General features: G+C 36.2%; 1 protein-coding gene across 5 annotated transcripts in view; it reads left to right on the forward strand.

Moving 5' to 3' along the window:
- Positions 1–13040, forward strand: part of GRM8 (glutamate metabotropic receptor 8) — a 342436-nt gene that overhangs the window by 212111 nt on the left and 117285 nt on the right. For all 5 annotated transcript variants that reach the window (XM_087766391.1, XM_087766392.1, XM_087766389.1 and 2 more), the window contains one exon: positions 1217–1417. In XM_087766391.1, the coding sequence (XP_087622517.1) occupies positions 1217–1417 (201 nt within the window). The remainder of the gene's footprint in view (positions 1–1216; positions 1418–13040) is intronic.

Here is a 13040-nt window from a genome sequence, read left to right on the forward strand (position 1 = left end):
GATCTCGCGTATAGTATATTTTCAGGCGTAAACAAAACACTTTTAAAAGCATGGGTAGAACAAAATTGATATCTTGAACTGATAAAAGCCTGTGTTTAGAGACAAAAAAGGAACATAAAAAAATAAGATGTAGAGTGTAAAAATAAAAAAACTGGTGCATAAACTTTTGGTTCATTTCTAAACAGTCTTAAATAATGTGAATGGATTATTTTTAAACTGAATGAGTTGTTAATCTGGTAGGTAACCTAGGTATTTAACATTGTGTTCACTGAGTCAATGGGACCTTGACTGTAGATTTCAGCAGGGCAGATTTCATATCGAGATCTGCAGAGCCTCCTTTTCCCTTATAAATGAAGATTTTGAGCATTTGAAATCAGTGGCTGAATTCCTATATAGGACATGAGATTTCATGTTGGTTGTTTACTTAAAATATAATTTTCCCGAACTTTATTTTTTAACTTTTCCACTTAGTACTATCACCTATGAATGTAAAAGATTCTTTGGATTTAGACATAGATGATTAAAGTGGGCAATTCCGCAGAATCAAAATTTCATAAGGTATTGATTTGCTCTGTATTCCCTCTGAAGGAAAAATGTCCCTGTAGGAAACAGCAGACAGTACACATTTCTCAATGTGAAGCATAATTCACTAGTAAATACAGGAAAAAAAGTCTCAGAATAAGCACTTTTCAATATGGAGACAGATGGCCACATCACTTGGCAAGCATTCAGCTTTTTTCCCTGACATGTTTAAATAATGTTTATCAAACAATAGACAGGGATAAAAATCAAGGTAGCCTTAAATTTATCTAAAACAAAATGGCAGGCTGCTGTAGAAGTGTTCTATAAATAACAATAAACAGCTGTTGAATGAAAGTCAATAAGGTGGAAAGAGAGTTTTGCTACTGGATTGTAGAAATACGTATATCTATATTTCTTGTTCTTGTAACGAAGTATTCTGTCCTCTTTCCCAGCCCGAACTCAACATACTGTTTATATACCTGGCACAGTGTACAATGATTAGAGGCAAAACCAGATGGCCATATTTTCCCTTGTCTTGTTTATTTAGGTGATGGATAGATGAGTCTTAACTCTACCTATCAATCTGACTATAATTATTTGTGTTCTACTGTGATTTTTTTGCATGCAAATACTCATGCATATACACACACACCCACAAACAGAAGTAAACTGACTCTTTCTCTTTCTTCCTTAGGCTTAGAAAGAATTGCAAGAGATTCAGCCTATGAGCAAGAAGGAAAAGTTCAGTTTGTAATTGATGCAGTATATTCCATGGCCTATGCACTACACAACATGCATAAAGATCTCTGTCCTGGATATATTGGTCTATGTCCAAGGATGAGCACAATTGATGGTAAAGAACTACTTAGCTATATCCGGGCAGTAAACTTTAATGGTAAGTTACATGTACTCTTTTCTTCTCCCCTTTTTCTTTAAATGTTTCAGAAGTGACAAGACGTGTTTGCTTCTTTATATAGGATGCTGTAACGCACAGTGGAAAACAGGATTAGAAGCAGTTCTCGTTTAATCAGAACTGTGAGTTTTTCCACCTGCTTTGAAACCCCAAGTGTATTTTTTGTCTTAACATTAAGCTGCTCCCAAGAGAGGCAGATGTTAAAAATAAGAATCTGTCGATCAAAACATTCCGGTAAAAAGCTGCTATTATAGAAACAAGTTGAGGACTCATGCAGTCCTATTGACAGATTAAAATCCTTTGACAGAGGTTGCTTATGTGTTTGCAAGAGAATGAATTGAAAAAAAATACCCTTTTGAAAATTGCCTTCTTCTGAAATTACTGTTAACAATTTCCTTACAAAAGTGAATAATGAGGAATTTGCTTTCCATTTGCATATTTAAATCTCAATTAAAACACTCACTAACAGTTCTGGCTTCTTTTCTATTTCATTGTTTTTGACTCAGTGAGTTAGTGAGCTTTAACACAACTACAATATATATTTTTCAACAACACTACATAATATTCTGTGCAGCTGGGATCTGCCTGCTGGGGAAATGTAGTTACAGATGCTTGCGCTGTTAACAGTAGAGGCCAATAAAGAACAGGATGAATTTGTGAATGTAGAATTGAAAAGGCTAGAACATACTTGATGGTGAAATACAGTTGCTGAAAACCTACATTATTTCATTAAAGGCACGATTGTTGTAGACGATATCTACCATTATTTTACAAAGAAATGGAACAATGTTCTTTGCTGTGTTTTTTTCCCTACTTGGTGGTGATTCACGTACTAGACATGCCTTCTAACTATGCAGAGAGAAGCACTGTCTATCACAATTTATTCCAATGACCTCAGCTGCCAGCCTTTTTGAAAAAAGCACAAGGTCATTTTGAATTTAGCTTCTGAGTGGAAGCTTTTTTTTTGCTTTAGGTAATATACCAGATCATTTGGTTGATATGAATGTTGGCTGTAGTTCACAGTATTTTCCTCTTCTAAAACTTTTTTCTTCCAATGCAATTTTCATGAAAAGGGAATCCCTGTCTCCAGGAATATAAGGATAGAAGGAGTTGTAATGATTCTTTAGTGTTTTTAAAGAGAACCTGGAGCAAAATATGTTGCTGGCAAATGGGAAATGTTATGATGACAAAGGTAGGCAGCATATTGTAAGGTTTGCAGTGATAATTATCTACATTTCTAGTAGATACTCTTCTGGATCTGTGTTGTTAAAGCACAAGGAAAGTGATCTATTTTCATTTGGTGAGCATGAAAGTTTACCATAAAAAGATAAGCTGTACATTTTATTTGAAACCTTTCTCTCCCTAGATTGTTGTATTTCATCAATACCTGTCATGATTTCTCTGGCTGACTCTAAGTATTGCAACAAGGGGAAATGAAAGTGTGGGATAAAGCATTCTGGACACTAATGAAAAAGTATCTGTTTTTGAACTAGTGATTTACTGACAGAGATGAAAAAAGAAAAAAAAAAAAAAACACATTTCTGTGAGATTAACTTTTTGTCCCATGGGATACGTTAACTGTTCCCTGTACTAGGCTAGTCCTCATTATGTACTGGTGTACCAGTTTTTGGGTGTGTTATGTACCCAAATATTTCCTTTTTTTCAGTCATGCGTTGGGAGGCATAAGCAGAGGACAGTCTTTAACCCTTTGCCTTTTCTTATTAATCCCAAATTCCTGTTCCTCAGGACAGCACTGCCACTGTGTCTGACTCGGTTTACCGAGGTGAATATTTACATAGATTGCTAGACCTTCTGTGCTGGGAGTTGACAGTAGTGCTGCATGTTGGTTTTGACGTGCATCCTAGGTTCAATCATTAATAATGTAGTATATTAAAAGTGAACTGATATATGAAAGGAAAACCCTGGCTTTCACAGCCATTCAAAGTAGCATTTTTCTATCCTGACAATCACAGGACCACAGCATTGCTGAAGTTGGCAGGGGCTTCTGGAGATCACCTACTCCAACCTCCTGCTCAGATCAGGATCAGCCAAACCATGTCCAGCCAGGTTTTAAATATATACAAGGATGGAAAATCCTCCAAAATTTGCTCTGAACAATCAGTTCCAATACTTGATTATCTTCACAGTGAAAAAGGTTTTTTTGTACGCTTAAATAACTTTTCCTGTGTTTTAGAATTAAGCCTCTCCTTTTCAAGATGATAATAATTTCAAATATCAAGAAGTAACTGGCATTTTTGAGATAGGCAGTTTTTCTTTTTGTTCAATATCAGTTTCCCCACATGTTTCTACCCTTATGCATGTTAAACCAACTTCTCATCTCTCTTAATTCAGTATATCCCTCTTAACCAAGATATTAATGAGTGGGTGCAAGTCCAATTAATATGCTGTCACATTCAACTTAGTGGGTTTCACCTCACAAAGTATGACCTATATTATGAAGGACACCTGCCTGCCTTATGGAGGGTATTTACAAGGGGAAGAAAACATACATATTTCTGCTAATTGGAGTAACTGTTTTGCTTTTGATTGCATGTAATCACTTTGAAATGTGTTTATTTTTGTTTACTCTGTTTATTTTTATTTACGAATTGCGAAGAAGATTTGTTCCCCTGAAGGATTCATCTGTGTAATATCCCATGACACCTTCATGACTGAAGGCTGATCATAACCACCAGCACACAGTGTACTGATGTAATTGATACGACGTTTGTTTCTGCTTAGATATTCTTCTACCAGTTGTATGCTAAATGCAGAGAATCTCACAGTTCAGCATGATTTTAAAGGGGATAGCACGTCTTCATTTGTAACAGGAATAAAGAAATGTATTTGTACGTGACATTTGAGTTACTGTTGAGTGTAGTCTCCTGTTTTATTATTGTCTCTGTTTTTCTTAGGACAGCTAGCAAAGTATGGTGTCTAAATCCAATTGCTTTTCATTTATAATGGGCAGTCTAATAATTAATTTAATTTCATAGGAAAAGAAACCTCTAACATGTAACTGGTGCAGCCTATTGCTGTGTACATCAAAAGAGTTTTTAAACAACAATAAAATATAAAGCCAGTGTGCTGAGATGCGCCATAGTTAGTTCCCTGTGTTCTTGGTGGTCACTGCTAGTAGACCATAACGAGCCGTTTCTGGCTATTTGATAAAAGTTCACTCTTTATATATATATATAGATAGATTTATAGCTAGCATAGGGTAGCTGTTTTTTTGTCTACCTTTAATCATATATTTGTATTTATATTTACATTAACACACCGTAGTAGTTCCAGGGATAAATATTGAGAAAACATCACACGCTATAACACAATATATTTGCAGATATTACAATGAATCTTTCTCTTAATCTTAAAGGTAAGGGCATAACTTGACTTGTGCTCTCATACATGCAAACAGGCATCTTATTTGCTTTGATGGGCTACTTATCCTGTGGATGAACAGGGATACTTGCTACTTGGACATCTTTATAGGTGAGCAAGGATAAGCGAGAAGGGAGCAGAGAATAGGTGGAAGCACTGACTCCCCTCTGACATCAATGCTTAGATAAATGTTGTCTGCTTCTGCCAGAGGTCACTGCAACATCAATTCCCCCTCCTGGTGAAGAGGAGGCTCAGGAAATAAATTCTGACTGTGCAACCTTTTCTCTGGTCTTCTCTGGGACAAAGTAAAGCAACTATGTTGCTTGCTGGGATTTTGTGACAAATCTACAATAACACTGGAACAGGTTGTTTGGAAAGGTTGTGGAGTCTCCATCCTTGGAAATACTCAAAACCCGGCTGGACATGGGCAACCTACTCTAGCTGAGCCTGCTCTAAGCAGAGGGGTTGGCCTAGGTGATCTCCAGAGGTCCCTTCCCACCTCAGCCATGCTGTGATTCTATAGCTCTAGCTGGACTTGAAAGAAAGAAAAGTATTTCACTTACCCTTGCTTTACAATACTAAATGAACATATGTTACCTTTACTCTATTCTTCTGGAACTAATTTCATAGTCTGAGTGGACTAGTAAGCCTTGCTGTTATTTGGTTTTTAGATATGTTAAGTAAATGCCTTTGAGAAAAGATTCATTTTGGCTACACACACAGAGACACACACACATGCAGCATCAGCCTCATTTAAAAAGCAAACATGCAAAATTTCATCCTGAAAGGGCAGAATGATACCAGAGAGTGAGAACATAACAACAGAAACTAGCAGGCAACCTCAAAATAAGGTGTCGACTCTTGTAAACTAAAAATTAATGATCACTTTACATTGCAGGGTTTTTTTTCTGAAAAAGTAGTATCCATAGAGGACAGTTTTAAAAAACATGAAGAATGGGGTTTTTCATGGTGAATTTTGAACCCTCCAGAGGATCATTATTGTAGAATCAGCCATTTACAAAATTCATCTTCTCCTGCTATCTTTTGAAGTTGCTAAGACATCAATCTGTGCAAAACTCTCCTGACTTAATATTCAGCTCAGACTGTTTTAAATGTTTTCTTGAAGAAAGCTGACATCTCTCTATTCTTTTGCTGAGTACAAAATTTGCATTCTCAAATCATTATTTATCATTAAAACAGAAGCTTTAAAATGGTGCCCTTTGAGGCTGATAAGTTTTGACATTTTTAAGGCATTAAGCACACTAGAACTAAATGTCCCACTTAAAATGTACTGGAGCTGTGCTCCTAACTCAGATTTTTAAAAATCCAACTCTCAAGTCTACAACTACCAATAGAGGAAAAAAAACCCTTTTTGAAATAGTTGAAGTTGGGCACATCTGTGATTTTTGAAGTTTTGAGATCTTATTGTCAGTTCATAATTTAGGGCTTTGTACTGTCAGAAACACTTAGCAACATATGGTGCCACTGGTACCATATTCTGACAGGGTTAAAAACTATCTAAGTGTAATGGGAGATAATAGCAGATGAGTAGATCAGATAGGGACAAACAAGATTAACAATGAGCTGGAAAGGGCTGAACCCTTCTGACCTTGCTGGGATTCACTGTGGCAGCAACCCTAGTTTCACTAATCTGCACTCTGCTGAAGAAATAAAGACACTGCTTTCTGCTGCAGAAGTGGGAGTGGGAGGGGGAATTTCTGCTGCAGTTTTATTAAGATCTGTGATGTTTGTTCTCTCATAAGTTAATCACGTGACATAATTCCATGTCATTTTTTTGAAAATCTTGGTGATACAGAAGAATGTTTGAAAACATGGCTAAAGCTTAAACTAACATCGACCTGAACTCATAAAATCCCAGAATTCAAAATAGTTCATTCTTTTCATGTATTTTTGTCATGGTTTCAGAGGTGTTTAATTTGGCTTGTGAATGCACTGGGGCTATGGCAGACCATTTGTAATAAAGAATCCTGATGTCTAGTTTCCCGTACCTTCATGTTAAATTAAGAAAGCAGTTGTTACCTCTGTTAATTTATTATTGGGGATGAGCAGGGGATGATTTCAAATTAGTTCTGCTTTGGCATGCTAATTATTTTAATGGAATTAATCCAGGTGGCTATACAAGAAACTAAAATTGCACAGTGGTCTGAATCACTCTTAATGGGTTTAAGTAATGTATGGTTATAATGTAAGCACACGCAGCAGGCAAAGCTTGGAGCTGCTGTGATTCTTAGGTACCTCATGAATCCATGTGATTAAAATCAGAGATTATGAAGATGCTGGGTGTGAAATTAGAAGGTAGAACCTAAAAGTAAGTGCAATTTATAGCTGTGCTCTTGCTTATGTACAGATCTTAAGTACTGATTAATTGAGCAGCTCCAGATAGAAAATTCATGATGTAGAATGTGACTGAGGTCAATTCTCTGTTTTGAGGAACAAGGTCGAATTCATAAGGTATTTTAATAATTAATATGTAAAGGAAGGTGATAAAGGATTTACCCTCATTACCCATGAAAATTTATTTGCATGTCCTGATAGGTGAGGATATTCAGATATATTAGAGTACAATATTTTCTAATATGATCAAGTAAAAAACTCAAGCAGTAGTGAGGAGTAGTATAAACTAACCCCTTCCATTCCGAGTGAAAAGGTATCTGCAAAGAAATTGGATCCATACCGCCTGTATTTTTTTACCTTTTAGTCAGTGTACGAAACATCACAGCTGCAGTTCTGCGGTGTTATTAAGCCCTTCAGACATCCTTTATATCTTTATTAACATGAAGAAGGCATGCCATGTGTTTTGAGGAAAAGAATACCTTGACAAGCTTCCTAACTTAAATGTTTAAATTTAAAATCTCTTAAATCTGTCAAATCAAGTAAGAATGTTTATACAAGTTATTAATTTTTCCATACGTCTATTTATGACATGTTTGGTAAGACAACAGTTCTGCAAGCCAGCAGGACAGTCATGAGGGGAAATGAATTGCTTTTTAGTACCGCTGTAACAGAATAATATGAGCCTTTTTCATTTTCCTACATCAACTTTTACTTACAAAATGAAATAACACATTAGAGAGACTATCAAGGGAAAAAAAGCAACAAGGATTTTATGAAGGGTATTTGGTAGTATAAATATGCCGCATTTATAGTTCATTCATGTAAAAAGTGATCTAATTGGTAATGGCTGATATGTGACACACTCAAAAAATAGAGCAATTCTTCAGGGAGGTCACTGTCAGTGAAATTATCTTGACAAATCTTAGATTCTCATATAAGTAGGAAAATAACTATTTCTCTACGTTAAAGGGAATGATGGTGAAATCAGGTAGACTTAATACTGTAGGGCAGAAATTACAGTGAGGAGAGAATAAATTTATAATTAATAGACATTGCCGACATCATCAGACAACACTATTTAGCTTTTCTACTCTAGGGAGATGTTGTATTCAGCAGTAATCAACCCAGTTCAGATCTATAGCCAAAGCAGTACTGGATTCAAGAGCAAGTTAGACATGTTAGACCTTGCTACCAGGTGTGATCTTAAGGAAAAACAGGGAGAATCCGAACAAACTGAATAAGACATCCAAGAAGAAAGTGATGGGATTCAGTTCATCCCTCGCAGGCAAATAGGTTTCCCTCAGTTTCAGTAGCTGGTGAGGTTTAAAATAGTGTTTAGTTCTTCATATAGCTGATGGGAAAGGCTGATACCTCTAAAGGCTACCAGAGAGCGAGTCTGTCCATTAGCATTTAGGAACCATAGCAACTCATCTACTTCTGTATGTTTTTCTGCAAGCAGCTATGAGTCAGACAGATTTTCTCAAAGGCTGGTTAAAGCATTTCTAGTAGTAAGAAATATTAAATATGTGGAAGATAGTTTATCTTAGAAGCTTCTCTAATTTACTCCAGCAGAGGAAGCATTTGCTGTTATTCCTGAGGATTAAGGTATCCAATCATTTTGGCCACACAGCAGGTTATGTTTTATGCTGAACAGATTGGACCCAAAATGTTGCTCCCCATAGGCTTAGCCAAATCTTTCCCTTGTAAGCCTGAAATAAAATGGATTTGATGCATAAATTCCTGAGGCATTCTATTTTAAACAGAGAGACAGTTTTTCTCAATTCTCCTGTTATCTCTATCACCAAAATTGAACATGTGATAATTAAAGGTAAAATAATTTGCAGTAAAGATTTTAGTTGCAATTCTGTGGATTCTGTGCATAGCACACTTTCAAAGTGATGATGCATTAGTGAGGCTTCCATATTAACATTTTTCAATTTGTGCCCATTTCTTTAGGTTATTAACTTTTATAATTATATTAGCATTTAATAAAAAATAGTTTGGAATACAGGAAATACAGAATACTCTTTATTATTAGTTACACTTGGAAGCCTAAACTCTTTTCAGCCAAGTCATAGGAGCCTACACAGTCAGATGGATTTGAAAATGGTGCTTCTCTCTATTACTTACAACTCTATTAACAAATTATCGTTTGCCTGGTACTCTACTTGAATACAGTTCTATTTGCTGGTAGTTGAGCTATTTATGTAAAGGTAAGATGATTAGAGGATACTCAGCTACATTTCAGAGTATGAAAATTTGGATGTGTTTTTAACTATTGTATCAAAATTTACACACCAATCATAGCTTCCTCCTTATACCCACGAATTACAATGGGTGAGGTTTGTTATCCAGTATGATTAACTTTGATGCTGACTTGCCTAACTTTTAGGAGTTCAGCTGGAGGGTAAAAGGGTGTGGTACAACCCTTCTATGTTAAATCAAGGGGAAGAGGTTTATGCCTCTGAACAGTTCCAGAAGGGAATTAGAAATATTTTATACAGCGGTGCTAATTCTGCTTTGAGATGAACATGGTAGAAACACTGGAGCTTAGTCCTTTCCTCAAACTTTTCATATTAGTCTGTGATTCAGATATTCACTAAAAAATAAAGTAATTGACTCCTAAGCCTTTAATCCAAAGGAGACTGAAGCCACGTCTCCGAAGCATGCCTTAGACAAGTATAGGACATGAGTGGGAGGATATTCATTACCCTTGTTGCATTTGGGTCACTGTGCAGCTAAGAATACAACACTTCCTAGAAGTCCTGTCCAAATGGACTCTCAATAGCCTGTCTTAGTAGTACTAGGTGGCTGTTAGTTTATATAAAGTCATGGTTTTTGTTGTATTTTTATTCTAGTGAAAACAGAATCGAAGCAACTATAAATGTATGACTCCATATTTCTACCCAGCCAGCAGTGAAACAAGAAATCTTAGTGCAGTACAGGAAAAATTTTGTGTATTTGTTGGAGTTTTTTTATTGTGCACCATACACAAAGACAGACCTGTCATCAACATCTGGATAATTTTTCATTTTCATTTAGATGAAAATTTTCTGTTTTATAGAAGATGAATTACAAGTTACCCTTTGGGATTAAAGCAACATATCTGTATCATCTCCAAAGGGTTAAGGAAGCTACCATGATTTTTAAACATTATTTTTTGCTAGTAAACGTTTTTTATCATTGTCCAATAAGAAAACAAAACAAGACAAAACAAAACCCACTGACTTTGTTTACAGAAAGAAACTATCAACATATTACCATAGTTTTAATATAAAGGAGGAAATTTAGTTTTAGGCAAAAAAAAGAATTTTCATGTAATAATGATGGTTGATTATTCCATCAATCACTTTTTTTCTTTCAATGAGACATGAAAAGTTAGATGTTATGCTATCATGAAATGAATATCTTTCAAGTTTCTTATAACACCCTTGCAGTGTGTGAAATACAGCTTGATTAGGTTGCACCCTGATTAAAAGAATTTTCACAGAAATGGGAGTGACTAGTTAAGTCCATTCTTCCAAAACCCCCAAATTTTGCACAATTTTTCAAGCAATAGTTTTGCTATGTCTCTGTTCCTACGGTACTTTTTTGCATTTGCACTTCTAGGTCTATGCTATCTACGTATCTCCTTGTAAATTTTCCCATGTGTTTTAACTCAAGAGAAACAAGGATTCAAAATTACTGAAGACATTTGTAATTAGAATTTACCAATATAACCAGCAATAAAGAAGCAGAAATTCTGATCTAGTCAAGTGTTTAATTAATTAAGGAAAAAAGGTTCTTAAAAGATGATTGCAATAAATTTTGCATCTTTAATCTGTGATCTTGTCCTAAAAGTACAATAACATGCAAATATCACAGCAGATAGAAATTAGTATTGATTATTACTGTCCAGATGTTGCCAGTGCCTGGAAGCATTAAAAACCACTGAGTCAACCTGAATGCTCTGAGATTATGAGTATTTAACTACTTTGTTAAATTAGCTCACCCTTTTAATTCCACATTCTGAAATGGAACAATGTCATTCAGTTGGCTGAAATATTTCTTGAAAAGTAGGTAATAAATGTCACCTTTTCATTATTTAGTTGAAAAAGGAAAATCCATTGGCTAACCAGGAAAATGCAGAAATGCTATGTTTACCGACACTAGGTTTATAAAGTTCCAACTGTAGTGTAGGCAATAGAAAATTTACTGTTTATTTTAGTGGGTCTAGAATACTGGTGTTAATCAACCATACTGGAAACCAGCTGTAAAAAAGTAGACACCCTAACAATTTTAAAGAACTGCTAAAAAAATAAGTTAAAGCAAAATCAAGGTCAGTTGTCAAGCAAACAGATAGCAAAAACATTTGCGATTACAATTACTTATTCTTATTAGGAGCATCATCTAGTCACTTAGATGTGGCTTCAAGTTTAGGTGTTGCGCTTGCTCTGTAGGAAGTCGCTTCCTAAGAGTTTGGAAAGCATGGTAGTGACATAGCTGTCACCTGAGCTGCCTGGGGAATTCAGGACGTCCTGAGTTTACAGACGTGCTCTCTGCCACATGTGTTTCTCTGCAGAAGAACCGCACAGTAAGACACAGTCCTTGACATTCGCTAAATGAATACTCCCCTGGGAGCTGTATGTTTTTCAGTGGAAAGGTGAGGGAGTTTATGTTTGCTTGTGGCAGGCAAAGGTGGCAGTTTGTACAGACTCGGTGGAAAAGAAGCAGCTATATATCACCCATGCACTGTATCCTGCTGCCTCCTTAGAATTTCTTTTCTTTCAAGGTTTGCCATATGTATACTCATCAAACTCTTTAACAAGAAATCCACAATTCTGTAGGTTGCAACTTACAGAGACTTCAATAGCAGATTGCTTTCCTTTGACTGTAAGGCTAAGCAAACAGATATAATCATGGAAGACACGATATTGCTCACTCTGAGCTCCAGCTGGATCAACGTTTGATTTTTCTGTTTGCCCCTGCAGCCACTCTAGGACTACCCTGGCTTTGCTCCAATATAGCTTGATCCTGAGTTGAGAGACAAAAATGTATTGGTGCTGTTCCCGTGCCACACATAATCACATTTTATAAATATATCCCTAGGTAGTGTTAAGTCACAACTCATAATATGGCCATTTATGGTAGCTCTGTCCCACTTCTTGGAAGTAATTATTATGCATTTTAAAGGAAAGCAAAAACGATGTATGGAACCTCAGGTCCTCATCCGTGTGCAGGATATGCAGCTACAGGGCAATCAGACTCCTCAGCGCACGCCAGACTGTGCAAACTTGAAAGGCTTATTTAGTGCAGTCTCTGCCGTGGTTCTTCCAAGTTCCTACCCAGAGATCTGAAGAGAAAGCCTCGGGATGTGAGAGTCCACTGGTTATCATGTTAGAGCAAAACAACTAAAGGTGCTTGGAAATTACCCTTATATTGACATACAGCCACTGTGGGCAGGTTTCTGCTAAGCCAGCTGGCGTTTAAAGCCTCCAGCTCTTGATAGTTACAAATTGTTGTATTGATCCTCCTTTATGCATGGACTAACTGCGGCTCAAACACTGATAATTTTTTTCTCTGTTTTGCACGTTCACTGTGTCTTATCAGCAAGGGATATTGTTCATGCACAAAGTGCTTAGTAGGATTTCTTCCTTACCAGAGCATAAACAGCACATAATTTTGTTCTTATTGTAGTAAGCGAGTTGTCCTGAGCCTTGTATAGTGTGTCAGAAGATTCTGAGGAACGTGTAAATAAAAAGAAAGTAATGTTCAAGCAGACATTGCCAAACCTAAGAAAGTTGTTAGTTTCAGTTACAGCTGAGTGTTGAGGTTATTCCTTATTTGTGTCAATTTGCTTTAGACCTAATTTGACCTTTTGAAGATTACT

The sequence above is a fragment of the Nipponia nippon genome, unplaced genomic scaffold (genome assembly GCF_047370975.1).
Source record: "Nipponia nippon isolate SJK-2023a ecotype South Korea unplaced genomic scaffold, ASM4737097v1 scaffold_3, whole genome shotgun sequence".
NCBI classification, from domain to species: Eukaryota; Metazoa; Chordata; class Aves; order Pelecaniformes; family Threskiornithidae; genus Nipponia; species Nipponia nippon.